A 25,267-nucleotide genomic window follows, 5' to 3' on the forward strand; every position below is an offset into this window, starting at 1 on the left:
TGGGGTGTGAAACAATGTGCAATTTAATACGTAGTAACATCCATCCTCCCGCTCTGCAGCCTCCTGCTCAGTCTCTGTCTCCCAGCCTCACTCACAGCGGCTGCTGCTCCTTGCTGTGTTGCTCTGGAGCTCTGGAGCCCTCTGCCTGGGCAGAGCAGCAGTCCCTGCCCTGCCTCAGGCCCCAGGGCTGGCAGAGGGCTGGTCCCCACTGGAGACGCTTCCGAAGCACCTGGTACCGTTCTGAGCTCTTCCTGCCCCAGTGACCCCCCACACCCCGCCACTGGGACACAGGAAGATCCTTGCAGGAATACAATACCTTTCAAGAGAGGTCCCTCAAGGTTTCCTAGTCCACATACATATATATATATAATATATATATAATATCTCTCTCTATATTATATATAAATTACATATACAGATAAATAAAGGCTCTCTGCCACCTTTCTGTCGCCCTGTTCAGAGCTGCTAGACAGTCACACGGAGAAATGCCCCTGGGAGCTCTGACACCAGGCTCATGTGCTCAGAGTCCACCGTTTCACTTGTTTCTCACGTTAGTCCTTAGCTGCCTCCTCCCATCTTGATTATTGGTTTAGTTAATAATAATAATAATAATTAATAATAATAATAACAATAATAAAAAACGACCTTGAATGGGTTCTCATCTGTCTCTAATGGAGCAGTGGGAAGGTCCATGCAGGAGTGGTGGGAACAGTCACGTGATGAATGAGACGAGTTCATCCCAACAAAAGAAACAGGACTAGAAAACTCAATTTTGCGACCATCTAAAAAAAGGGGGCAGGAATAGTTTTCGTATCCCCCCCTCCTCGGGGCAGAGGGCTGGGCTGGGGTGGGACTTCAGACATCTTCTGCTCACGGGAAGCAGCTGGGGGACATCTTCAGAGTTTTTCGGGGGACGACACCCAGATGTAGTGCCCGGACTGGTCCTCGATGATCTGTTTGATTTTGCTGTAAATCTCTTCGAGAGAGTCTCCTTGTACGATGGCTGGAAGGCAAGAGAGGAAGCCAGAGCCTGAGCGCCGGGCAGCCCTGCCACGAGCCTGGGGAAAGGCCTTGGCTCTGCCCCAGCGGGCTGCTGCCAGTGTGGCACAGCCAAACCGTTACTGAAGGAGGCGACCCGCGTGCCAGGGGAGCCGGGGCAGGCCGGGGATGGCACGGAGGGCTCACCCCACGTGTCCCAGGGGATTAGCCGGAGCTGATCCCGCTGGCAGAGCTCCCCACGCCTGCCAGGTGCCGGCCGGGCTCTCCGCACCGCGCTGCTAATCAGCTTTGCAGGCTGTGTGACACGGGCTGCTGGCTCTGCCCACCCCTCTGCTCGGCTACTCAGGGCCCTCAGGCGCTGCTGCTGCTGCTGCTGCTGCGGGGTGGGAGGCACCAGGCTGCAGGAGCTCAGCAGGAGCTCTGGCCCAGAGACAGCCACAGTCTCGCTGGTCAGTACAGACACAACATGAAGCACATGCCCCTGATGTAGGAAGCACGGTGAAGATGCACACAGAGGCACAGAACTTTGTGGTGATCCAGCCTGCCTCTGCAGCCCAGCCAGGCTGTCCTCCAGCACCTCTGTTCCCTCATCACAAATTCCTGGCACCATCTTTCTGCCCATTACACGCTTCTTTCAACAACAGGTTACAGCCAAGAGTGTTCCCTCCCCAGGTCAACTGCAAACTCACCACCACAGGCACGATGAGATGCTGAGGGTCTGGCAAAGCCCTGACACATGCCTGGAAGAGCACCCAGCAGCTCTGCAACTGCTGCTCAGGACAGGAGGTCTGGGGAAAGCTTTTATCCTGTTTGTAGCCAAACATTTGCTCAGCTGAGATCTATATTTGGAGAATGTTCTGCTTTGAGATTTTCCCTGGTAGCTGTTAGGTGGGTAATACAGGGTTTGGCAGGATTACCACTCCTCAGCTTTAGAAGAAATAGTTACTGCACTGGAGGAAAGATGGAAGATGAGTTTCTCTGTCTCTTTGCCTGCCCATGATTTTCCAGAATTAATCATGTTACAAACATTAGTTCCTTAATGCACAAAGATGTCATGAGCAGCTCATCTCTGCAGGCACAACGTGCCAGGCAGCTCCTGACTGGCTCTTCAGCAAAGACTGCTTAGGAAGGCAGCCAAACCTCCAGTCTTTTTCTGGGAGATGGTTTATAATAACTCAGGATAGTCTCCACCATTTAGGTCACTAATTTTTTTATCTTTTTTCTTTAAAATGACTCTTCAAAATTCTTCTCTTTCCTCCAAGCAGGGATGGGTTTTTTTTTCCTGTAGCCTTGTAGCCTGAATCTGTGCTGTGCTTCCCCTGCCTGGGGTGGGGGTTTTTTCTTCTTTATTTATGGAAGCTGGCAATAAGCTTTCACAAACTCAGAAAATCCTGCCTGACAACTTGTCTCATTCTCTAGAGCTGGTTTACTCTTATCCACTGATCTTGGAGCAGTCCCTTCACTGGCAAAGGGCCATTTCTTTTATGCTTTGAAGCTGGCCATTTTCTCATGACCCTTCAGTAAGACAGTGCTGGTAGAGAGGTCACAGCTACCAGATGTAAAAGAATCCAATCAGATACAAGCCTGCTCAGGACACTCACCTGTAAAATACTCTCCAAACTCTTGCTCGAGTTTCATGGCTTTGTCAAACACCTTGTTGGCCTGTTCGTACGTCTGTCTCCGGTTCATCTCCCTGCCATAGCCAAAAGACAATGACAAACTGGGCTCTTTGTTAGCAATGAAGACAAGCAAAACCAGCCCATGGAGCTGGGGTGCCCAAGAAGCCTCTGCACACCAGGAAAGGATGCTGTGCAGGACTCAGCTCTCAAAGCAGGACCCTTCCCCACACGCTCTTTGCTGCCTTTGCACTTCATCTCAACTCCCAGCAGTTCTTCCATGGCCACCCCCCTCTCCTCTTTACCACAGCACAAAAGTGAACTCAAACCCAAACTGCAAGGCCACTGCAGAGGTCTCCCTGCTTTTCCACAGCCCCTCACCACCCTCCTTGCCTCGGGCCTCTCATCTTCATACAACAGCCAATGAAGCAGTTTGGCCCCTTCTGGCAGGAGGAAGGGTTTTCCGAGTCCCATCAGTCTCTGCTGATCTCAGAGTCCATCTCTAGCTGCCAAATCTCCTCACACACAATATCCTCTGCTGCTGCTGCCCTTAATGTCCTTTTCCAGCCTGTGCTGCCGAGAGCAGCGGAGCAGGCAGAAGGTCTCTCTAAGGCACACGGGAAAGTTCTCCTCTGCTCCCCAGAGCTGTCCTGCCTCAGCCATCATCCAGCTGTGATCCACACGACAGGCTCTCAGCTCCTCTCCTGCCTGGACTTGGTGCCCAGGTGAGCAGGTTACAGGAGACACATTTGGGAGCATTTTTAGATTTCCCATGGATCTTTGGGGAGAATAAAGGGCTTTTTAAGCCAGAGCAATCCATGGAGCCTGGATGCACCATGGCATTAGATGTGGAAGGACACCATAGGGACAGCAACAGGCCCAGCTCCTCTTAACAAGGGACAAGTGCAGCACCAGCAGCTACTTCTGCTGCTCTCTAAAAAGCAGAGGCAGCAGACACACAGACCCCCAAAAGGCCAGAGCTACTCGCCCCGGAGAAACAAGACCATGGTGTTGCACTTACATGAGAGCTTCGATGGATTTTGGTTTGATGAAAATGGCAATGGGATAAAGTTGTGCTTGTTGCAACCTCTTGATAGCATTGCCAGACACGTCCAGGATGCAGTGTTTCCCCTGGAAAGGAGATGGTTGGGATCAGACCTACCCACACAGTCTCCTCAGTGCAGAAAACAGCTTGCTCACACAGATGTGCTTACAAAAGAGAGGAGCCCCAGAGATGAAACACCAGTGCTGAGACAGAAGCCAGCTCCCAGTGGCCTTATGTTCCCCACGGCAGCTATGCAAAGGGACTGAATCTTTCTCTGAATGCATGAAACAATTTACAAGCCCTTGGTACACCTGGGTCCTCCTGGGGAGGAGATGCCTGGAGTAGGGCACTGGGGCACCCTGCCCTGAGAGCTCCAGCACGGGGTTGTGCCAGGACACAGTTCAGATGACAGGAGCATGACACTGCAGTGGAGTAGCACGGCTCAGAAAAGCCGACACGTGGCTTGGCAGGACTCCTGAGGGAGGAGAGGCTCCTGCCATGCTTGCTTTATGTGTCTACAGCCCTTTGTTAGCAACCCTGGGAGAGGGAGGAACTGCTGAGTGCATCTGAGTTGGGGCTGGACATGCCACTCACCCTCTCTGCCACTGCCCGCACTGACTGGATGCTGGTCCCATAGAGATTGTCATTGAACTGCCCAGCCTCTATGAACTTGTTGTCCTGGATGTCCTTCTCCATCTGCTCCCGGGACACAACGAAGTGATAGTCCTGTCCGTCCACCTCGTTCTCGCGCCGAGGCCTGGTGGTGTCTGGAGGAGAGGGGGCACCATGAGCATATGATGCCCACCCAGCACGATGCCACCAAACCTCCCAGGAAGGAGAAGACCCACCCGTGCTCCCAGCCCCTTCCCCACACCGTGGACCAGACCCTGCAAGCAGCAGAGCAACCGCTCTCCCCTCCCTCCCTCCCGAAGGGCACCGAGCCGCAGCCGGGACTCACGGGGCACGCAGGAGCCAAACTTGTGTGGGAACTCGGAGATGAGGTCGTCATTAACTCGGTCCTTCGTTGGCCCCAGGATGATCACTGGCCTCGCATAGTGAACTGGGAACAAGAGCCACAGCCTGAGGCTCGTCTGTGCCACAGGCAGCTGCGACCCTGCTGCCACCCATAGCATCAGCCAGGCCTCCCCTACGTGCACAGGAACCCAGAGGTGCCTCCTCCCTGCCAGTTTATCTCCTCCTGGTCACAGCCAGCATCTTCCCATCTGACCCAAACCATCTGCGTGGCCCTGGGGAAGGTCCCTGGAGTCGTGGATCAGCAAAGCTGCTCCCTTGCTCAAGGCAGGGGCCAGACAGCTGGAACAGCTGGGCAAGGATGCCACAGAGCTGGGAGGGTGATGGGCACCTGAGAGTCTGGTCCAGCTTCTGGCAAGGAGGCCACTGAGGCTGGGACTGCTCAGCCTGTGAAAGGGGATGCAGGGACTGTGCATAGAGTCAGGTTAAATGCTGAAGGCTGGGGAGTGCTGCTCTGAAGCAGGAACCTGTCCTGAGGCAGGGAGGGATAATGCCAGCCTCAGCTGGGGCAGCTGGCAGCTCAGCTTTAGCTCTGCATCTCTCCCCTTGGTCATGAAGGCCAGGTCATAAGTCTTTTCTGCTGATTAAAGAGGGAGGATTCAGGGCAGGAAAAGCCCCATGTAGTGGTGAAGATGTTCAACACCCCTGCTGCCAGCAAGTACCCCTGTGTTCCCTCAGCACTGCGCTGGTTTGGCAGAGGAGGGCGGCAGGTCGTGGGACACAGGCTGTGCCGGGGACACAGGTGCCTGTGCTGGAGCAGGCACAGGGCAGCTCAGCACCAGCACTTACTTTCTTGCCGCGTCACTGGCTCGTATGACAGGATGGTGTCCTCTTGTCCTTCTGCAACAGAGCCAGGGAGAGGCAGGTGAGTGCTTGCAGCAGCTTTCCAGCCTCTCCATCCCCAGGAGCAGCTGGCTCCTGCCCCTCCACCTCCCACAGCTCGGGGGCACTTCCAGGCTGCCCCATCATGCTGCCAGCTGACAGAGTGTGACGGGCATGCAGTTACCAGCCCTTGAGCCACGTTAATTATTCACAGCTCAGCTCAGGGTCAAGCCTCCTGTTTCTCTCCCCACTGCTGTGGGCTCAGAGCCCATTGGGACACACCATCCTCCCTGCAGGGTAGAGGGCAGATGTGCTGCAGATATTTAGAGGACCCACTGAGGACACAGGGAGCGTTTGCTGCAGCTGGACCCCAATGTTCTGGTACAGGCTCGGGCTGCAGGAGCCAGCTATGCCACAGACCTGGGCTCTGACCACCGCTTCCTGCAGCAGGCACTGAGAAAGGGGGACCCTGTGGACTGGAGCAGACCCCTGCAGCCAGGAGAGAGCAGGGAAGCTCCTGTCCCCAGCACCTTGGTGTCACCAGCAGGAAGGACCAGCCTCCAAACACAACCACCATGGGGACAAGACAAGATGGAAGTGCCAAACCATGCAGACACACAGACAGGTGCAGAGGGGCAGGAGAGCAGGTGAGACACTTACTGGAACTGCTCTCGCTGTCACTGGTGTTTGATGTCACGCCCTCTGCAAAGCAACCAGAGAGATCTCCTTCAGAGGGAGCACGGGCAGAAGGCACGGGGACACCCTGACTGTCACCCAGTGCTATGGACCCAGGGCAGAGCAGCCCCAGCCTCCCGAAACACTCATGGCCCAGCACTCGCTGGGGATGAGCCCACAGTGCAGGGGCAGGGTGGCATCTGAGCCTGTGCTGGGGAACTGGGGGCATGCGGGAGGAGGCCTGGCTGTGCCAGGGGAAGGCAGAGATGCCAGGAAGGGGCTGCCCAGTGGGGATGGGCAGGCACGGGCAAGCATTGGGCTTCCCAGGCCATGGGAGGGACAGTGGAGAGCACAGGGAGGAGGGTGCTGGCAGGGAGAGTGGGTGCAGCATGCAGAGGGAGGACAGCAGAGGGCACAGTCCCACACCAGCACAGGGAGGGGGCAGCTGACCTCTGGGGCTGGGACTCACAGAGACAAGACAGTGACAGGATGGGACACAGTTGAGGGCTTTGCTTGCTCAGGCTGATCCCAGTGCTGCAACCACCCCACAGAGGTTTGCTGGCTGCTGCCTGCCCTCAGTCAGGCTCTGCACTGGTCTCGGGGCACAGAGCTCAGCAGGGGACTCGCTCCCAGCTGGGAGGGCCACAGGGCTCCTGCCAGCACTGGTTTGCAGCTTGGGCTACGTGGTGCCCCAGAGGAAGATGGCAACACTTCAAAACACTGTCACCCAACGCACTCTGAGGGGGCCCATGGTGGTCACAGCCATCTCCCACCCGCGCTGGCAGCGGCTCCGAGTGCTAAACCAGCTCAGCCAGCCCAGTCAGCAGCAGGAGGAAGAGGAGACAGAGCTCACCCCAGGTACAGCAGGCAGCCCTCAGCTGGGCACACTTAGGGCACAGCCACCATCCCCAAGCAAACCCCCGTTCCCTCATGCCCCACAGCCTCGGGCAGGCGGCAGGGTGAGGAGCAGCCTCCGCCACGCTCCTGCCCCGCACCCAGCACAGCGGCCAGAGCCCAGCCCCGGCAGCACCAGGCACGGCAGCCACGGAAAGGGAACGATGCGCATCGAAACGCCACTTACTCAGGTTCTTTGCTCCATAATAATCGTCACTTAACCCAGGGAAGTCCTGATTTCACAGACAGCAAGAAAGGGAAGAGGGGGAGAGAAGAGAGTGCGGGAGAGGGCAGTCAGAGGGATGGGGGAGACAGAGCCAGACCAGCATTAGTGACAGGAGTGCAGAACGGCCCAGAGCTGCAACTGCAAGTGAGGTTAAATGTTTTCAGAGCTGATGCCATCAGCCCACTGCCAACACCTCGCCTTGCGTGGCTGGAGCCCCTCACCGAGCTCATCCTCTCTGCCCAAGAGCCCCTAAAGCCCACCCTGGCTCTGGGGAGGGCAGGGTCAGGGCAGCACCAGTTGGCAGCGAGGTGCTGGTGAGTGAGGCTGAGGCGGGTGCCCTGGCAGGGGCAGCAGCTCTGTGCTCCCCCCAGCAGCCTCAGCACGCGTGGCACAGACAGCCCTGTGATGCCTGGCAGGGGGGCACGTTTTTCCCCCACCTCTGTGTGTTTTCTGCCCACACCCCACTGCTTTCACAGGCTGTGGAAAGGAGGAGCCCCCACTGCAAGACTGTGGCAGAGCTCAGGGAGGGAGCTTGCTGTGGGCCCATGACATGGGCTGGCACAGAGCACTGCCTGCCCCATGCCCGTGCCATATGTCACTGCGCTGCAGGGTTGGCCAAAAGCAGCATCCCAGCAAGCTCTCAGCTCCAGCACGGAGCAGACTGGAGCCCAGCCACATCCAGGCACTCCAAGAGATGCCCAGACATATAGATTTAACCACTGCACGCCAGAGGCTTGTGCTGGCTGTGAAGCTCCCTGGGAGCCGGCACCAGCCTGGCATAGGCAGCAGAGGGAAGGGGGCAAGCCCAGGGCAGCCCAACACTCACCTCCTGCCTCTGCATCACTGTCACTCAGCATCACCCAGGAGAGCCAGGGAGGGGAGGGGATGTGCTCACTGCACTGGCACTGGGGCAGACACACTGCTCTGCCTTGCCCACCTCCTCTTTCCCAACACGTGAGGGCCACAGCTCTGTCTGGACACTTGCTGAAGGAGTGGATGCAGTTTAGCATCTGCAAGGAGGACAGGCTGGGTTGGGTGAGCAGCTCCAGTGCTGCCCACGTGGGGATTTGGGGCAGCAAGTCGAACGCCCTGCCTTTGCTGGGAGCCCCAGGGTGCTGCCAGGTGAGAGCTGGGGACCCTCAAATACCACCTGCAGCGGCTACCAAAGACCCTGTGCTCACAGGGTTGAGCCTGCAGGAAGGGCTCTCAGAAGGGAATACGCAGCTGTGAGTCACTTCTAGAGCAGAAGGGAGTGCAGCCAGGCCCTTTAGGGTTCTGTGGAAGTGGCCATTCCCCAGCCCCTCACCAGGAGGCCCTTGGCAGATGGGGGAGGGAGCAGAGCCTGCAGCAGAGGAAGGAGAGCAGGGGAGGCAGAGCAGGAGGTCAGGTGGGTGTAAAGTTGGATGAAAGGATGAAGGTGTTGAACATGAGAGAGAGAAAAGAGAGCACTACCCTGCAGCCATCGCTTTGGCTCTGAGCTCGGGTTTCTCCCTAGCTGCTGGCACGACTGTGGAGCACAGACCCCTACACGGGCACATGCCAGGAGCCCTGGCTACAGAAACGTGCCACATCCGTGGCCCAGAGGCAGGACACCTGAGGGTGGCACAGCTGCCCTCTCTGACCAGCTGCTACTTACGTTCCTGTCCGCTGCTCTCCTGGGCCAGGTTCTCTTTGCTCTTGTAAAATGGAAACTTTCGAGAGAGGCGGAAACTCTTTTTACGTTTCGTTTTGATCGACTGAAGAACATGGAGATGGAAGGGAGGGCAGAAAAAACAATGGGGTTTAATGCACGTGGGGAGGATTAAAATGAAGAGACAATGAGGAGCTGTGGCAGGGCAGGTACCCTCGAATGAAGTCATGGAGATTACATGAAAACTGTAATGCAGGGGGAAAAAAAACATTAAGTGTGGAGGAAAAAAACATGTGGCAGGGATGCTGGGAAGCTGACAGGGCAATCAGCAGCTCTGCAGGGGTGGACAGGCTGTTCTCCTTCCTTGTCTGCTCACTAAGTGCTCCAAGCAAGGGGTGAGGGCAGCTACCTTGACCTGAATGAGCTGCCTGCAGTCAGCTCCCAGCCACAGGCTGTGGTGGGATGGGCTCTGCTCCCCACCACTCCAACCAGGGGTCTTTCACACCATCCCAGGCTCATGTCCTACACAGTCACAGAAGATTGGTGCTGAGCAGATGCAGGCCTGGGGCAGATCCAGCTCTTTGCTTTGGGATTGCTCCAGCCACCCATCTGGGAGCTCTGGCTGCTGGGACTCATCCTGCCCACGCTTGCTACCGGCTCTGGGGGCCCTGCTGTGCCCCAGCGCAGCACTTACCCTGTTGGACTCAATCATGCCAGTCCTGGCGTGGAACTTCACCGTTTTCAACCTCGCTCTCTCCTTCTTTTCCACCCTGATTGGAAGTTAAAAGGGAGAAAGAGCTGCTAGTCCCAGGCAGGCACCCTCTGTCCCACTCAACCCACTGGTCCCATTGGTGAGGGGCAGCTTCCTCCCAGAGAGAGAAGACAGAGACAGGGCTGACTCTGCAGACCTGAGGGCACTCACAGCCAGCTCATCTGCTTCCCTGTGGCTTACCATCTCCTGGGACCTGGGCTGCAGAGCTGGGCAGGCTGTCAGAGGACACAAGGAGCAGCCTGCTGTCACTGCCATTGCAGCCTCAGCCTGTCTAACACCAGCTCTCCATCCCCACGGGGGCCACAGAGGAGTCTGCACACTCCCCTCCTCACCTGGAGTCCATACCCCAGGGAGAGCCCAGGAGATCCCACTCTGAGCAGACCCTAAGGGCTGCAGGGCTGGCAGAGCTGGGGAGCTCTGGGAGGCAGCACATGTGGCAGCTCCTGCTGATGGGACACTCACCTCTTCTTGCTGGGGATGACCCCGATCTGCTCACTCTCGCCGTGGGGTGTGACAAGCCTGGCTTGCCACCACTCGTCATCAGAGGCATTAATGACGTGCAGGATGTCCCCGTAAGAGAAGCTGAGCCCCTGGCTGGGCAAGCAACTGTCCCGGGTCCGGTCATAGTCAAACAGGGCTCTGTGGAGGAGCAGAGAGAGGAGCAATGCCTTCCCTGAGCACATCCAGACAGGAGGGCAGTAGCACTGCTGACCTCCTGGGGCACTGTTGCCTTCATACCTTGAAGCATTTAAACCCAAACTTTGGGGAAGGCTCCTGCCAAGCAGCCCCCAGCACAGCCCCCCCACTGCAGGGTCAGCACAGGCGCTGGCTTGGGCAACTCAGGAGCAGCACTGGATCAAACCAACTGGCCCCTGGCCTTTGCTGTGAGAGGAACCACAGAGGCATTGAAGGCAGCTGTGGTTAGTGAGCAGAAGCTCACGTGACCTCAAGAAAGCAGCAGCGTGCAGGCAGTGGGGAGATGGGGTGTAGGGCTGCTCCCCACCATCCCTCCTCCCTGGCTGGGGGAGGGGTTTTGCAACAAACCAAACCAAGGCTGACCAGAAGGGACATCCCCTGCCCTGCTCATTACCCCCTTACCCTGTGGGGATTCCTATGGGGGTCTGAAAACACACGATGCAGACAGGAGGGCTGAGGGACCGTGTGGCAGGTCCCCATGGAGCAGAGGAGCTTTAAGGGCACTTGAGACGTGGTCAAGGCACCTGGTCTAAAATGGGGAGGTGCCCTGTGTCTCCCCTACGTGTCCAGGTACATCCTGTTCCCAGGTTGCTCAGGGTTGGAGCGGCTCTCACGCTCAGTTCCTCTGCACCCAAGCACATCCCCTCACACACTGGAGACAGAGGCAATGCACCACAGGGCATTTTAGCCAGAGGCAAAGAGTCCTGGCAGGCAGCTCCTGGCCAAAAGATAAGGCTGCTCATAGCTGGCAGGTCCCTGTGAGGCCAGCACCATTGTGAGTGAAGCAGCAGCCAAGGCCGAGAACTGGTTGGGCCGGTTCCCAAGCAGAGGCAGCTGCTGGGCACTGCCCACACCACACACCCTGCCCTGCAGCATGACCCTGCAGCTCCACAGCAGCTCCCAGGGCAGGCAGTGTGTGCAAGGGCCAGACACCTGCAAACCAGAGGCACCAGGGATTTGCTTCCCCAAGGTGTGAAGCTCCTGGGGCCTGGCCCCTGGCTGTGTCAGCACCCAGGGCACAGCACCCTGGGTGCTCCCCGGGGCACAGGGGCAGATGGCAGCGTGGCCACTCTGCTCTGTCCCTATGCTGGACACAGCACACGCAGCCTGGAGAGCAGATGGTTTGGCTGGAGGGCAGGGGAACCGTGCCAGGGCCTGCACAGCCTCCACCCGTGCGCGGGCACGGCTCCCACCAGCCCTGTCACCGCCCAGCACAGACCCATCGCAGGTGGACTTTGCCCTGCCGCAGCTCCAACCTGCCTCACCCCGTCCCTGCCCCGTCCCTGCCCCACAGCTGCAGCTCCAAAACCCAGGCTGAGGGCCTGGCACCCCCAGACCGGCTGCTGTGGGCAGCGGGGTGCCCGGCTGTGGCCCAGGCAGCAGCATGTGAGGAGCAGCACAGGCTCACGGGCTGACTCAAGCAGTTGGGCAGCAGGTCCTGTAATTGCTGTGCTGTGCTGTCCTGTGCAGCTCAGCTGGTTTCAGCAAAACCCTGCTCGAAACTACCCCACCCAGCAGGGCTGGGGCAGCCCAGTGCCTGCACATCTGGGGAGCGCGAGGGCACATCTGGGGAGCTGCCCAGGAGCGGGGAGGGCTGTGCTGGGGGAAAGCTCTCACCCTGGGATAACCCTCCCAGCGAGGCACTGCCTGGCTCCTGGCTGAAGCCACTCGGGTGTGGATGGGAGGGGATGCAGCCAAAGCCACGTGGAGGGATGCACCGAGACAAGCAGCAGAGGCAGTGGGGAGCTGTCTGGCTCACAGGTATGGCCCAGACATGCAGCATCCAGGCAGGGAACTCACGCTCAAGCTGGACCCAGCCTAAACCCTGCTCCACCCATGGGGGTGTCCATGAGACAGCAGGGGAGCAAGAGCAGGACCAGCAAGGTGTTTGCTCCACACAGCAGCCAGCTCACGGCACAGCCCCAGCACAAAGCCCCAAGGTGCTAAATCAAGCAAGATGCCTGCAGAGCCTCACAGGAAGGTGTGAACTGTAGGAACCAGGAGCTCTCCTGCCACACTGGGCTTGCATCAGCTCCAGCAACAGCCTGAAACCCCTCTCTGTGTGGAGCAGCCATGTAGTGGGAGATGAAGGCTGAAGCTGTTGCCTTTGTCATCCTCCCTACAGGGAAGCAGCATCCCTTGGCTCCTGCCAGCCCTCAGCTGCAACAGGGTGTGCAGGGCGAGGATTTACAGGATTATTTTAATTACCAAGTTAAAATTACTCACTAGCTGTCACCCCACTCGTGCAGTGTTGGGCAGGAGGTGGCAGCAGGCAGGCAGCAAACAGAGGCTGCCATGGCAGTGCAGGATTTGGCAGCAGTTAGAGCTGCATGGTTGTTTAACCCCTGCCTGCCCCTGCACCTGGCTCCAGACCAGAAATGCATTGAGGGCTCAGAGCAATAATCCTCCTAAGAGCTCATCTCCCCTGCAGCCAGATCCTGCCGCAGCAATGGCAGGAGATGAGGAGAAGCCTGTTAGCAGAGAGTAGTTCAAGAAGAATGCTCTGAACGCTGCCCTGAGCAGAAGTGGCACTGATCTCTGGCATTTCCCTGTTTCCCAGCAGTTCCCACTGGGTCAGCCTGGCCAGCAGCTGCCCAGAGCTCTGGACGGACAACAGCACTTTCCAAAGCAGAGCAGCCCTCAGAAGAGCCACTTGAGTGCTGAACCTCTTGCTCCAGTGAACAACTGCAAAAGCAACACTCTCCCTGCTGCACCCTCTGGGCTTCACGATGCATCTCCCACGCTGGCTTCCAGGCCCTCTGAACCACCCATCCACAGTGGAGCTGCACAGCCTGGGCTCAACCGTCCCACCCTGCACCCGCTCTGTGGGGACAGAGCCAAGCCACCTGCCTCTGGCTGCCCGGAGCAGGGCTCAGGCAGGGAGGGCCGAGCCTTACCGCACATAGAGAGATCTCTTCTCGCTTGTCCGGAGCGAGCCGGAGCCGGAGCTCATGCTGCTGTTCATCATCTGCTCCCTCAGGTCGTGGATCTTGGACTCGAAGCGGCTGTACTCTGTGGGGAGAGAGGTGGTCACTGCAGGCAGGAGCTGCCCCAAGCCATCCCCTGCACCAAGCAGGGCACAACTGAGAAGTGCCGAGAGGCGGTGACAGTCTGTCTGTGGGGCATCTCACCCATGAGCTCATCTGTCCCTGCACATGAGGGAGGATAAAGCTGAAAAAGCTGCAGCTCCCAAATCCACCCCAAACCCCTGCACAGGCATCTTGGGCCAAGACCTCCACCATTACTGAGTTGCAGCTCAGCGAGGAAATGGCTGTACAGGGCTCAGCAAGCTGCTGACCTACAGAGCAGCGCAAAGTGTGCAGGGAAAGAGCCCATCACCATAAGGAGGAGGAATCCACCTTTCACTCCTACATCCCAGCAGCAGAGAGCTGCAGGAGGAGCTGGGGAACCCTCCAGAAGCTGCTGCCACCAGCTCCCTGCCACGTGGGATGGGAGCAGCCGCCACCAGCCCGACCTTCAGCCCAGTGTAAAGGTCGAGGCAGCACGCAGAGGGTGGAGGCACCGGCTCTGCTCAGCCAGGACCGACCAGGGAGGGCTTGTCAGGCGGTGAGCAACCGCAGCAGCGTGGCACCAGGGATGCTGCTGGCACTGCCACAGCCCACCCGGCAGGTAATCACCCAGGATTGTGTACCCTGTGCACACACTGCAGTCACATTCCCACGTCCTGGCAAGAGGGGACGGGTCTCATCCCTGCTGTATGGCCCAGAAAGCCCTGTCCACAACCCTGCTGTTTAGATGTGGCTGAAAACACCCTGAGGGCGTGCTGGAGCGGCAGCCCCTCACCCTGCAAGGGGAGAGGAGATGGCTCCAGGTGCAGACATACACAGTGCTGGGCTTGTGCAGCTACAGCTTGGTGCTCCTGACTCTCCTGGACCCACCTGGGCATCCCCCTCCCACATCCAGCTGCCAAAGATGCCTTTTTACTTAAGGACTGAAAAAAAATGTGATAGACACAAAAATTGCCAAGTGGCCCACAAGAACTCCACAGGAAGACCTTCCCTCACCTCTGCACATTAAATATGCCACATGCCAGGCAGGGTCAGCCTGCACAGGTCACCAGGCACTCCCCTCCATGCCAAGGGGCACCCACTGTCCCTGCCTGCCCTCCTGTCAGCTGAGGGAAATGCAGAAACAGCCAGGCATGGGTGAGGCTTATTTTATAGGAGAACTGAATTCTGACACCAAAGCAGCCCTTCTGCAGTTGCCAACCTGCACAGGGGTTTTCCAGAGCTTCTGGCAGAGGAAGGGAAGCTGTGTGTGCTCCACACCTCTCACCCCACACAGGGGACCACGACATCTGCAGCACGGCTCATTCTGCCCCAGAATGCCCATCAGCTCATATCCCAAAGGAGCATCTGTTAGAAGTGGCTACAGCTGCTGCTCCGTAATCCCTCTTTGTTCCAGAAGAGCTCTTTCCCCTGGAGGGTTGCTGAGGTGGGTGCTACAAGCCCTGACCCAGCTGAGTCATCCTGAACCCCCTGGCAGCACAGACCTCACCCCCACATCACACCCTTCTCAATAAGCCCGGCTTGGAGGAAGCGCTGCCTGGGATCAGGCAGGCAGAGGAGGGCAAAAGCAGGTTTAGCTACCACTGGCATCAGGGTGGGGATGCCAGGAAGACAACTTTGGGTGTCACCACCCTGCCAGCACCTGCGTCCCCTGCATGCAACCCAGGGGTACAGCTCTCAAACACCCCCACCACTACAGGGGCACTCCATGGAAAGGGACTTTCCAGCTTTGCTGGAGTGGCCACGCTGCTTGGAGGGGCTGGAAAAAGCCCACCAACAGGAAAAGAAGCAGAAGCCAGGCTGGATGCAGCAACCTGAAGGACACAGGGGCTGCTCTGGCTTTATTCCCTGGAGTGCAAATGTAACCCTGTTCTAGGAAGGTCTCCCAAGGAGACACTGACCATAGGGCAGAGAAGCAGCCATCTCTGAAGGCAAACTTGCCACCTCTCTTCCAGTGCAAAGAAGGCAAAGTTACCCCAGGAGTGAGCAAGGGATGCTCCCAGAAGCCACCAGCCCCCCCATATCTGCATGTTGGAGCAGCCTCTCAAACAATGCCCAGCAGATAACTCCCAGAAAGTAGCACTCCTGCCTTTGCTCCTTGGCTCACGGCCACCTTGCCTCTGCATCCTAGAAGATCTCCTGCACAGCCAAAACTCCCCCGGGAAGCTTGTCCACAGCACATCGGCGAGGTGAGATGCAGTTGGTCCCCACCTCCCTGGCATCTGCGTGGCACTCAGGTGCCAGACACGATCAGGACACACTTATCAAGACTGAAAAATATGCCACAGGTGACCTGGTGCCTCTTGCCGTGAGTGCCACATGCCAGGAGGGGCCAGGACGTTTGCTATTCCCACTCAGCACCTGGATAAAAACACTGCTCCACCCTCCCGTTTCTCTGCCCTTCTCAGGGTGTGGGTGTCCCTGGAGCAGGGCCTGATCCTGCACTGTGAGTGAGCTTGGCACCAGGAGCAGGATACAACCCTGCACTGTGCAGAGGTCACAGATCATTAAGATCAGGCAGGGAGCTCCTGCTTGCACAGAGGATCCCCAGCACCAGCACATGCTTGTGTGCTGAACCTCAAACATATCCAGCAGAGCCAGGACAGCAGGTCTGCAGTGGTTCCTGTGTACCAGGAGACAGGTCACTGGCAGAGAGGGGAGCAGCATAAAGCCTCACACATATGTCCTTCTCTCTCCAGCACACAACCTGCCCACCCAGGGCCAGGCTGGCTCCACACGGCCAACAGCAGAGCCCAGGGATGCTCGGCCACAGGCTCCAGCCCAGACATCTGCAAAAGCTACACCTAGCTTCATCCTTCCCCTCCAGCCCAGCATTTAATTGCTTTCAGCAAATGGAAGGGAGCACAGTCATGGGGAAAGCTTGGAGGCTTTTAAAAGTCACTGTACAGCCCTGGCACTTCCCTTTCAGCAGGTCAGAGAAATGCTGTCATGTGAGGTTTTGTGTTCTCCGGTGAGGAATAATATCAAGGGTTAGCTGTGTGAGGCAAGAGGAGAGGGAATTGCCAAACTCAAGTGCTGGTAACAGCATCAGGCAAAGGTCAGGGGGCAAAGTGCTCCAAGGGAAGGGGCCTCACAGACAGCTTGGAAGCAGCATCACAAAGAACAGCCTCCTCCTTGACTCCAATAGTGGTCAAAGGCTCAGAGGAATGGCAGGAGAGCAGCTCCTCTTTCTACCCTTCCTTGGTTTTGTTTTTGCTTCTTTCCACTGCTAATGCCTCATAGGACCCCACAAAGTACCCTGTCACCCAACACTTGTGCAAGCAGCTTCTCTGCCCCCTCAGAGCCCCAGCAAGGTCTGATGCAGAACATGCATGCACTCATCCAGTATCCCACAGGCAAGCCCTACCTGGGACAAGGGACAGGTAGCATACTCTGCCTCTGCTAGCAGGAAGGGCACCCTCAAAGTCCCTTTCCATCATCATCTCCTCCAGCTGTTTCCACAACCATGATGCACAGCCAAGAAGCAAACACTGGGGAGCACACGTCCCATCATGGGGACCCAGCCTTAGCTGCACCTGGGGCTCACACTGCGGAGACCTCTTGCCTTGGCTCTCAGGCCTTCCAAGCCTCCAGAGCACTGAGCTCAGCTCCCAAGACACAACAGCCTGTGTTTCACATCAGCAACGCTGATTCCCAGGCCGGCTGCAGCCCGGGTGCTGCTGCCCACACGTGCCAGGAGCCACGGCAGACCCGGAAAGCCACGGGTTACAAAGCACCGACGCTTCAGCCTTAGCCTAAAGGGGCTTCAAAGCATTTTGTCTTGTTTGTCCTTTAGGAACCACTCTTGGTTGGCATCTTTGCCAAATCTCAAGTGGCAAAGGGAGCCAGAAATACAAGAATGTTAAGTGCTTCCTGGAAAGAAAGAAAGAAAAAAAGAGCCAAACCAAACAAACCCCACACCCAGAGCACGGCCCGGGGCGGCACTAACGGCCCCGCGCCCCGGCGGCCGCGGCTGGGGACCCGCAGGACGCCGCCCAGCCGCGGCACAAGGTGAAGGGCGGCTCCAGAGGGGCAGAGCAGCCGGGGCAGGAAGCCAGCGGGGCCCGGGAGCGGCACCCTCAGCCGGGGCCGCGAACCGCCGCGGTGCCGCTCCGGCCGTGCAGCGCGGCAGCAGCCCCGGCGCCCGCGATGGCCGCGCTGCCAGCCCGCGGAGCCGCCGCCTGCCTCCCGCCGCACGCCGGACCGCCGGCCCGCGGCGCCTTCGCCCCGGGGACTTGATAAACGGGAGGGCGGTCGCTGGGGCAACCGCTCGGAGCCGGGGATGAAGCCGCACCCGGCACCCGGCATCGAGGCCGCGGTCCCAGCCCCGCCCGGTGGTCGCGGCGGGGGGTGACCGTCCCGGAGCCCATCGCGCTGGCGCAGAACAGAGCGGCCCGTCAGGACGAGCAGGCGGCCGCCGCACCCCCGATCCCCTCCGGATCCCTCCCGGGCCCCGCAACGAGGCCCCACGGGACGGCACGGAGCGGGACCCGCCGGCAAACAGACCCTCCCCGCCGGAGACGACCCCTCTCCCGGCGAGGCCGTCCCCACCGCGCCGGCCCGGGCCCGGGGGCAGCGACGGGCCCGGGGCGGCGCAGACGGGGCGGCCGGCGCCGCGCTCACCTGCAGGGGGTGGGGGAGCGGCGGGGGGGCGGCGGGGCCCGCGCAGCAGCCCCGGAGCCGCCGGCCCGCACACAAAGCCGCGCAGGCACCGCCGGCGGGACGCGGCCGCCCCGCCCCCCGCCCAATCCGCGCGCGCCCCTCCCCCCGCGCCGCCCCGCGCCGCCCCGGCCTCGCGCCGCCCCGCGCCCGCCCCGCGCCCCGCGGTACCTTCGGGCCGGTACTGAGCCACGATCGTCACCGACTGCCCCGCGCGCTTCAGCGCCGCCGCCGCCTGCTCGTGGGTGGCGTTGCGGAGGTTGACGCCGTTCACCTGCCGAGACACAGCGGCTCCGCTGGACCGGACCGACCGGGTCCCCGCAGCCCGGCCCACACCGGCACCGGGATGGACCCTGCGGAGCTGTGTCCCGGGTGGCAGGGGACAGCCATCCCGCGGGGCTGCTGCGGGAGGGGGCACTGGGCAGCCCCAAGACTCACCGAGAGGATGCGGTCTCCCCTCCGCAGCTCCCCACTGAGGTCAGCAGGGCCTCCGGCCAGGATGAAGGACACGAAGATCCCCTCACCATCTTCCCCTCCAACGATGTTGAAGCCCAGTCCGGTGGAGCCTTTGTGCAGGATGATTTTCCGGGGCTCCCTAGAAGGACAGACACGGGACATGGATACATGAGGGTGAGAGGCAGCAAAGCTGGTGAGAGGGTGGGCCATGCCTGAGCTTCCCAGCACAGCAGCGGGGCTGGAGTCACCCCGAGTGCCACCTGGCATGATTCAGCCCTCAGCATCGAGGAGGCTGATAAACCGGGAGAGGTGCGGGCAGTTGCACGACTGCTATGAGACAGAGCACAGATGGAGACAGAGCATCCACTGTGAAATCACACACAGAAACATCAGACTGCGAGGCGGCAGCGGATGCTGTGAGTCTCGGCATCGAGGACGCTGTGGTCGTGCCAGGAGAGGGGGATCAGGCCCCTCTACACCCACACAGGGTGGTGAGCGTGCCTGCAACCCCACACACTCCCACACCACAGGCCCTGTGCGGCTCAAAGATTGAGATTTGCCGATGATGACAATTGTTTTACAGCTCAAAAAAGAGGCAGGCAGAGGCAGAGAGGCTGCCTGGCATCGCACAGCTCCTGCGTCAATTTCCGCCTGGGAAACAAAGTCTGATGGGAGCAGCAGCAGCAGCTCTGAGCTCAAGCACTGGATTAAAGTACGAAGGAATAAATGCCAGACAATTAGCACAGGCTGGTGGTGACTGTCATCCAACACGATGCTGGGGACCATCAGCGCCTCCGTGGCAGTGACCGGATGGATCCTGGCTGCTCCGGTGGGTACCACAAGGATCGAGGACCTGACAGTGTGCTCAGCAGCCTGATCAACCCTGTGCCTGCTGGGGAGCTGGGGGAGATCTCTGGAACGTGGTAGGAGAGATGCTGAGCAGATGGCATGAAGCCCTGCAGGCTGGCAGCGTGTTCCCAGGCTGCTCTTGTCACAAAACATCTTCAGCCACTCAGGGCAGGCTGGAACATCACTGCTGTCACCTGAGTGGATGGGGGAAGGTTTTGGTTCTTTCATGGATGCAGGTGGCAGGATTTGCCTCCATGGACACGTGCCAGCAGCCAGGAAAAGTCTCCCACCATCCTTCCCCATGGGGGAGTCCTGACGAGCTGAATGTTACTTAGCTCCAGGCAACCACCTTATAAGAAGCAAGAGGAGCAGAAGATGACCAGACAGAAGTGCAGGATGTCTTGCAAGAAAGTCTTGATGAGCTCCTGCCCTGCCCAGACCCCAGCACAGACTGACCCTCCCGGCTCTCCCAGCTGCTCCTCTCCCCATCCCTGTCCCTCCACTAGGCACAGATATATCCTGGTCCCCTGCCTCTAGTCACACTTGCTCCTGTGGCCTTGCTGGAAGGGGACAGGGACAGCTGTCCCCTGTGGGACATGGATGATGAGGCACTGCCAGTGCATACCTTGGCATGGCAGGCTCTGCTGGCAGCACTGGCTGGGAAGTGTGAGGGCAGGAGTGTTCTGCGCCATGGCCTCCCCACATTGCCTGTCTGTCTTTTGCTGTCTGCAGGGCTCACAGCATCCCTGACCCCGTGGTTCTACACACACCATGCATCACCACAGCCCCTTGCTCTCAAACACAGAGGTATGGCAGAGTTCTAACTCCAGCTACACATTTCTGATGAGGCAGAAGCTGAATCTACCTTGTGACCTTCAGAAAACACCTCCTTTATCCTCCTGGCCTTTGGATGCATTCAAGCTCTGAGCTAAGCAGAGCTCAGGATGCAGCTGGGCCATAACACGGGGCTGGGATGCACTGGGACCAGGAGGAGATCAGGGAAATGCCATTGGGGTCAAAAGAATCTCAAGCCCAAGCCCCCAGGTTGCCACCAATGTTTGGTTGTGAAGGGGCAGGGAGGGCTGCAGCCATCAGTCCCTCTGCAGCAAAGCAATGCCTGGGGCTACAGCACTCCCACAGGGAAAATAAAATAGGTCAGATTTCTGGATACTGGATCCAGGCCAGGACCTCTGCTTCTCCTGGGGAACGGCTGGTAGGAGCCTCCTGAGAGAGAACTGCTTTTTCAGGGGAGTTGCTGCCTTTCTCCACCCCAGTGAAATGCATTTGGACCATGCTGGTGCCAGTGCCCAGGGGGTTGTGGCTGGGGACAGGCCCAGCCCTCTGCAAGGCAGCACCATCCTCTAGTGGCCACCAGCACATGCTGCACTGGGGCCATCACAGACCCATTCCTACTGGTCTCAGTCCACCTGGGCCGTGCTGTTCTCTCCACTCTCTGGCCTCCAGACAAAGACATTGGCATGTACAGGGAGACACACTCTGATGGGACTGGGGTCCCTGGCCAGAGCCAGCCTGTGGAACCAGCACCATTGGTGCTAGGACCTGGTGGGAGAGAGGGGGCACAGGCAGAGGCACCTGGCCATGGCTGAGCACCAAGAAGCAAGAAATCCCTGTGACAAAGATGAGGAAGGACAACGGACTCTGGCAGGTGCCAGTGCCCCACAGAACGGGACAAACCCAGCTGAGGCTATGGCATCTTCCACTGCAAATACAACCCCAAAACCAGCCTGGGACCTTGATCCTAACTGCAGAGCCAGCCCTAAGCCTAATCTGAGTGTCTGACCTAAGAATACAACCTGAGCCCTACAGCCCTGGCCCTGAGGATAGCAAACCCAGAGCAGGCTCAGCACTGGCCCCAGGGCTGTTGCATGCAGAGGGAAAGCTGTGAGCCTGGGCAAGCAGAGCAGGATGAGCCAGGTCTTGCTCTCCTGTCCTCAGCATGAGGCTTTGCAGAAGTTTTACACCACGTTTAGGCTCACAGCCATGTCTCCTTTGTGCTCCTCTTTGTTTCCTGGGTTCGGGAAACAAACTCAATAGTGCAGCATAAATGATGCTAGTGGAGAAAAGGGGGACTGTGCCAGGGCTGTGCGGGAAGCTGTCAAGCCTGGGGCTTGCAGCTGGTGAAATGGCACCCAGGTGCACGTGGTTTGGGATGCCAGGCTTGGGGAGCACAGCAGGAAGAGCCCTACATGTACCCAGAGCTGTGCCTCCCTCAGCCCCTCACCCCCAGCACAGCTCTGCTCTGGGACATCCATCTCGCAGCCTGTGGCACTGCTGGCACCAAATGGCTTTGCAAGGGCAGGGAACACCTTGTATTCCAGGTATTGTAAAACAAGTAAGAGAACAAAGCTGAAATGCAGATGAGGCTTGGGAAGGAGCAGGAGTGGCAGAGGGGAAGGGGGGGATGCAGTGAACCAGGGAGCGATACAGCAGGGCCAGTCTCAGAGGAGTGAGCACTGAGCTCACTGCGGGGCCTGAGCTTTGCACCATGCACCCACAAACAGGCTTTTGGCTTAGGGTCTGCACTTGCAGCAGGCATGAGGTCAAGTAGCCAGGGAGGGAAAGAGAGGGAAGGAAAAGGAACAGGAATTAGGGATGGTCATGCCCAGTACTCACCTGGTGAAGTCGTCGTCCCCAATCATGTGCCGAGGGGTGGGCGAGTACCGGGACGGAGTCACCTGGGGAGGGACAGGGTAGGCAGGCTTGCTCTCAACGCTGCCCAGGTAGCCCAGACTCGAGTTATGGCTTATGTGGTTGTCAGCCAAGGCTGAGAAGGCTGCAGGGGAGGAGAAGGGCATCAGGAGCAGAAATCCATCCACACCACGGAGGTGGAGACCAGCCCGGTGTCACCCCCAGCCCCGCCGTGCCCGGGCTGCCGCGCCGTACGTACTGCTGGCGTAGTCGGGGGGCGCGTACATGTCGTTGAGGTGGATGTTGCCGGGCTTGGCCACCTTCAGGTACACCATGTCAGAGGTGTTCTTCAGGGCAGCCACCGCCTCCTCGTGCCGCACGTCCTGCAGGTTGGTGTTGTTCACCTGCCGGAGGGAAGGGGCCGGGTGACGGGGCTGCGGGCGGGCAGGAGGGCGATGCAGCCCCCGGCGAGCACAGCAGCTGCCCGCAGGCCAGGTGCCACGGTAGCTCCAGAGACAGGGTCCCATCTCCGTGGGGACCCCAGGGAAAGGCACGGGGCTGCTGGCGGGAGGGGTGCTGGCACCGTGGCATGGCAGAGGGTGCCCAGCTTCGCTTTGTGGCTGGCTGCAGGCACAGCACTCACCGCGAGCAGCCGGTCCCCGATCTGCAGGCGCCCGTCCTTCTGCGCAGCGCCGCCCTCGATGATCTTGGTGATGTAGATGCTGTTGTCCCCAGGGATGTGCTGGTTCCCGATGCCCCCTGCGATGCTGAACCCCAGGCCTGAGGGGCAGTGAGAGGGTAGTTATGGGTGAGAGACAGACATGCATGGAGCCCCAGGCTGGCACCATGGCCCCTCTGCCTCACTGGGCTTCCCACCCTGCCCTAAACCTGTCAGGCAATGTGCTACCACACTGCTGCATGGGGACAGCTCAGCCACCACACACTGCCCTGTGGGGCTATCCCACGCTGCTGGGCCACCCTGCAACATCCTGCAGCAGGGTGGTTCCACCTCGCATCCCGCATTCCCCTGATGCTGCCTTGCAGCCTGTGGCACCCCACACCAAGGGGTCATCCCACACCATCCTGTGGGGCAGCAGAGTGAGGGGTTCACCTTTGGGGCCCTTCATCAAGTTGACCTCCATGATGGTCTCTGGTGGGGGCTGCCGGCGGCGCACCACGAGCCGCACCACGGGGCCGGCTTCCTTCAGAGCCTCCACGGCTTTGCTGTGCACCACCTCAGAAACATCCACGTCATTCACCCGCAGCACGCAGTCGTTTACCCTGCAGGCACAGAATGGTCCTGAGCTCCCCCGGGGAACTGCCAGCCCGTGCCACCCTCCTCTGGCCACACAGACTCCTGTGTGAAGGAGAGCTGCTCAGGCTGGCTAAATCCTGCTTTGCTGGGGTAAGAGCAGGGTCCCTCTGAAGTGGGAGGTAGTGGGGCTGGTCCCCATGGTATGAGCCTGGTGGAGATGGGAGATAAGGAGAAAGGCTGGATCCTGCCTCAGGCTGCAGGGAGAAGGATGGGAGCCAGAGCCTGGCACAGGGAGGGGTGGCTGGAAACAGGGGGCTGGTAGCAAGGGATGGCTGTGCATCCCTGCGCTGACGGGACCTGGCTGCGGGGATGGTACAAGTGGAGGCAGGGATCACAGCTGGGGATGGGAGCAGGAACTGCCTAGAGGGTGCCTGGGGAGCTCCTGGGTGGTACCCTGACGGGGCTGCTCCCCCAGCCCTGTACTCACCCCAGACGGCCGTCCATGGCTGCCGCTCCACCGGGGATGATCTTGGTGATGAAGATGCCAGGGTCATCTGGAACATGGGGGTTGTCGATTCCTCCCGCTATGCTGAAGCCGAGACCGGAGTTACCCTGTGGGAAATCAAACACCTCGTCTCTCCTCCACGGGCAGCTGCCTGCTGCCAGCCGCGGCTGCTCGGGGCGCGGGAGCCCTTACAGCATCTGCCATGCCCCAGGGTGCCCGGCTCAGGGGGCAGAGGGATGCGTGGCCAGAGGGGAGGCCGGCACTCATCAGCCAAGGCGCTCGGCGCAGCGGCGCGGAGCACTGAACAGATGGAGCAGGAGAGTGGGAGCCGCCGAGGACCTCCCTCGCCACAGCGTCTCTGGCGAGAGACTCTGAGGCAGGCGCGAGCTGGGGGAATAGGGGGTGGTCCTTGGTGGAGAAAACCTCCCCTCGCTGGCTGCTCCCCAGGAGGAGACACCAATCGTGCAGCCCGCGTGGAGCGGTGGGGCTTTTGGCAGTCACCAGCGTTCCACCCCTGCCCCCTGGGATGCAGCTCCAGCACGCAGGCTGATGCCAACATTTGCAGTACTGGGTGGAGGAGGCTGTCAGGATGGAGTGGGGTCTTCAGTTCTGTCTCCTCTTCCTCCTGAATATGCTTGGGAGTATTGTTTGAGCTTCGTCTTGCTGAAGTCTGGCCAGGGAGAATGCAGAGGCCGTGCTGCATCTCCAGCCCCATCCTGGCATCAGCCCAGGACGAGCGGCCGTGGCCCTGCGCCGCTTCTTCCACTTGCAGGATCCCCATTAGCGACACACTCACAGGAGCTGCTTCCAGCTCTGTGCTTGATGCAAGTGGACAATTCCTGCTTTTTCTGCTCTGCCTTGAGAATCAGATGGCTGCTCGCCCTGTTTTCTCATGCGGAAGAGCTGACACTTAGTCACATCCTATCGCGCCTGCCTCTCGTACACAAACGGGCTCGGGCCATGCACTCTGCCAGCTGCCCACAGCCTCAATGCTCAGCGTTAGGCGATGGGGAGCTCTGCCCTTCTGGGGAACCTGTGCCCAAGAGGGTCACACCAGAGCTCAGGCTCCCTGTGATCATCTACCACCAGCAGCTGGCCGGGGCTTGTGCTTCTCCCTGGCAAGTTGGGCTCAGCGTCAGCTCCACTCTGACTTTATGCCACTCATGACACAGCATGTGGCACTTCTGGGAGCATCTCACTACACAACACTCCTGCATGCTCTCCTGTTGGCTGGGATTCAACCAGTGTTGTAAGAACGAGGCGATCAATGGTGAAAGGTCTGAGGCTGCTCTCCTTTCTCTGAGCTGGATTCTGGTTATCCTGTGCCCAGCTCAAACAAGCTGCTACTGCCACCAGAGCCCCAGTCTGGCCCCAGCAAGGCAGGTGAGACCATGCAAAATGGTCTCCAGCCATTTGTTGTACCTGTCTATGGAAGAGTACGCTCTGATGTCAGTAACA

At 59.2% G+C, this 25,267-nt stretch overlaps 1 protein-coding gene across 3 annotated transcripts in view; it reads right to left on the reverse strand.

The window, feature by feature from the left end:
- The window catches only part of DLG3 (discs large MAGUK scaffold protein 3), a 71,523-nt gene continuing 46,256 nt past the window's right edge, over window positions 1-25,267 (reverse strand). For 2 of the 3 annotated variants that reach the window (XM_062006352.1, XM_062006351.1), the window contains 18 exons: window positions 23,792-23,916; window positions 23,161-23,330; window positions 22,693-22,829; window positions 22,309-22,453; window positions 22,035-22,194; window positions 18,534-18,690; window positions 18,267-18,369; window positions 13,305-13,419; window positions 10,174-10,350; window positions 9,634-9,709; window positions 8,946-9,045; window positions 6,175-6,216; window positions 5,482-5,532; window positions 4,619-4,720; window positions 4,255-4,427; window positions 3,637-3,746; window positions 2,601-2,692; window positions 1-1,003 (listed from right to left, as the gene is read on the reverse strand). In XM_062006352.1, the coding sequence (XP_061862336.1) occupies window positions 897-1,003; window positions 2,601-2,692; window positions 3,637-3,746; window positions 4,255-4,427; window positions 4,619-4,720; window positions 5,482-5,532; window positions 6,175-6,216; window positions 8,946-9,045; window positions 9,634-9,709; window positions 10,174-10,350; window positions 13,305-13,419; window positions 18,267-18,369; window positions 18,534-18,690; window positions 22,035-22,194; window positions 22,309-22,453; window positions 22,693-22,829; window positions 23,161-23,330; window positions 23,792-23,916 (2,142 nt within the window). In that variant the 3' untranslated portion in view covers window positions 1-896. Of the gene's footprint in view, window positions 1,004-2,600; window positions 2,693-3,636; window positions 3,747-4,254; window positions 4,428-4,618; window positions 4,721-5,481; window positions 5,533-6,174; window positions 6,217-8,945; window positions 9,046-9,633; window positions 9,710-10,173; window positions 10,351-13,304; window positions 13,420-18,059; window positions 18,139-18,266; window positions 18,370-18,533; window positions 18,691-22,034; window positions 22,195-22,308; window positions 22,454-22,692; window positions 22,830-23,160; window positions 23,331-23,791; window positions 23,917-25,267 lie in introns of those variants that run through there. The other variant, XM_062006353.1, reaches the window with a different exon arrangement.

The sequence above is a fragment of the Colius striatus genome, chromosome 13, assembly GCF_028858725.1.
Source record: "Colius striatus isolate bColStr4 chromosome 13, bColStr4.1.hap1, whole genome shotgun sequence".
NCBI classification, from domain to species: Eukaryota; Metazoa; Chordata; class Aves; order Coliiformes; family Coliidae; genus Colius; species Colius striatus.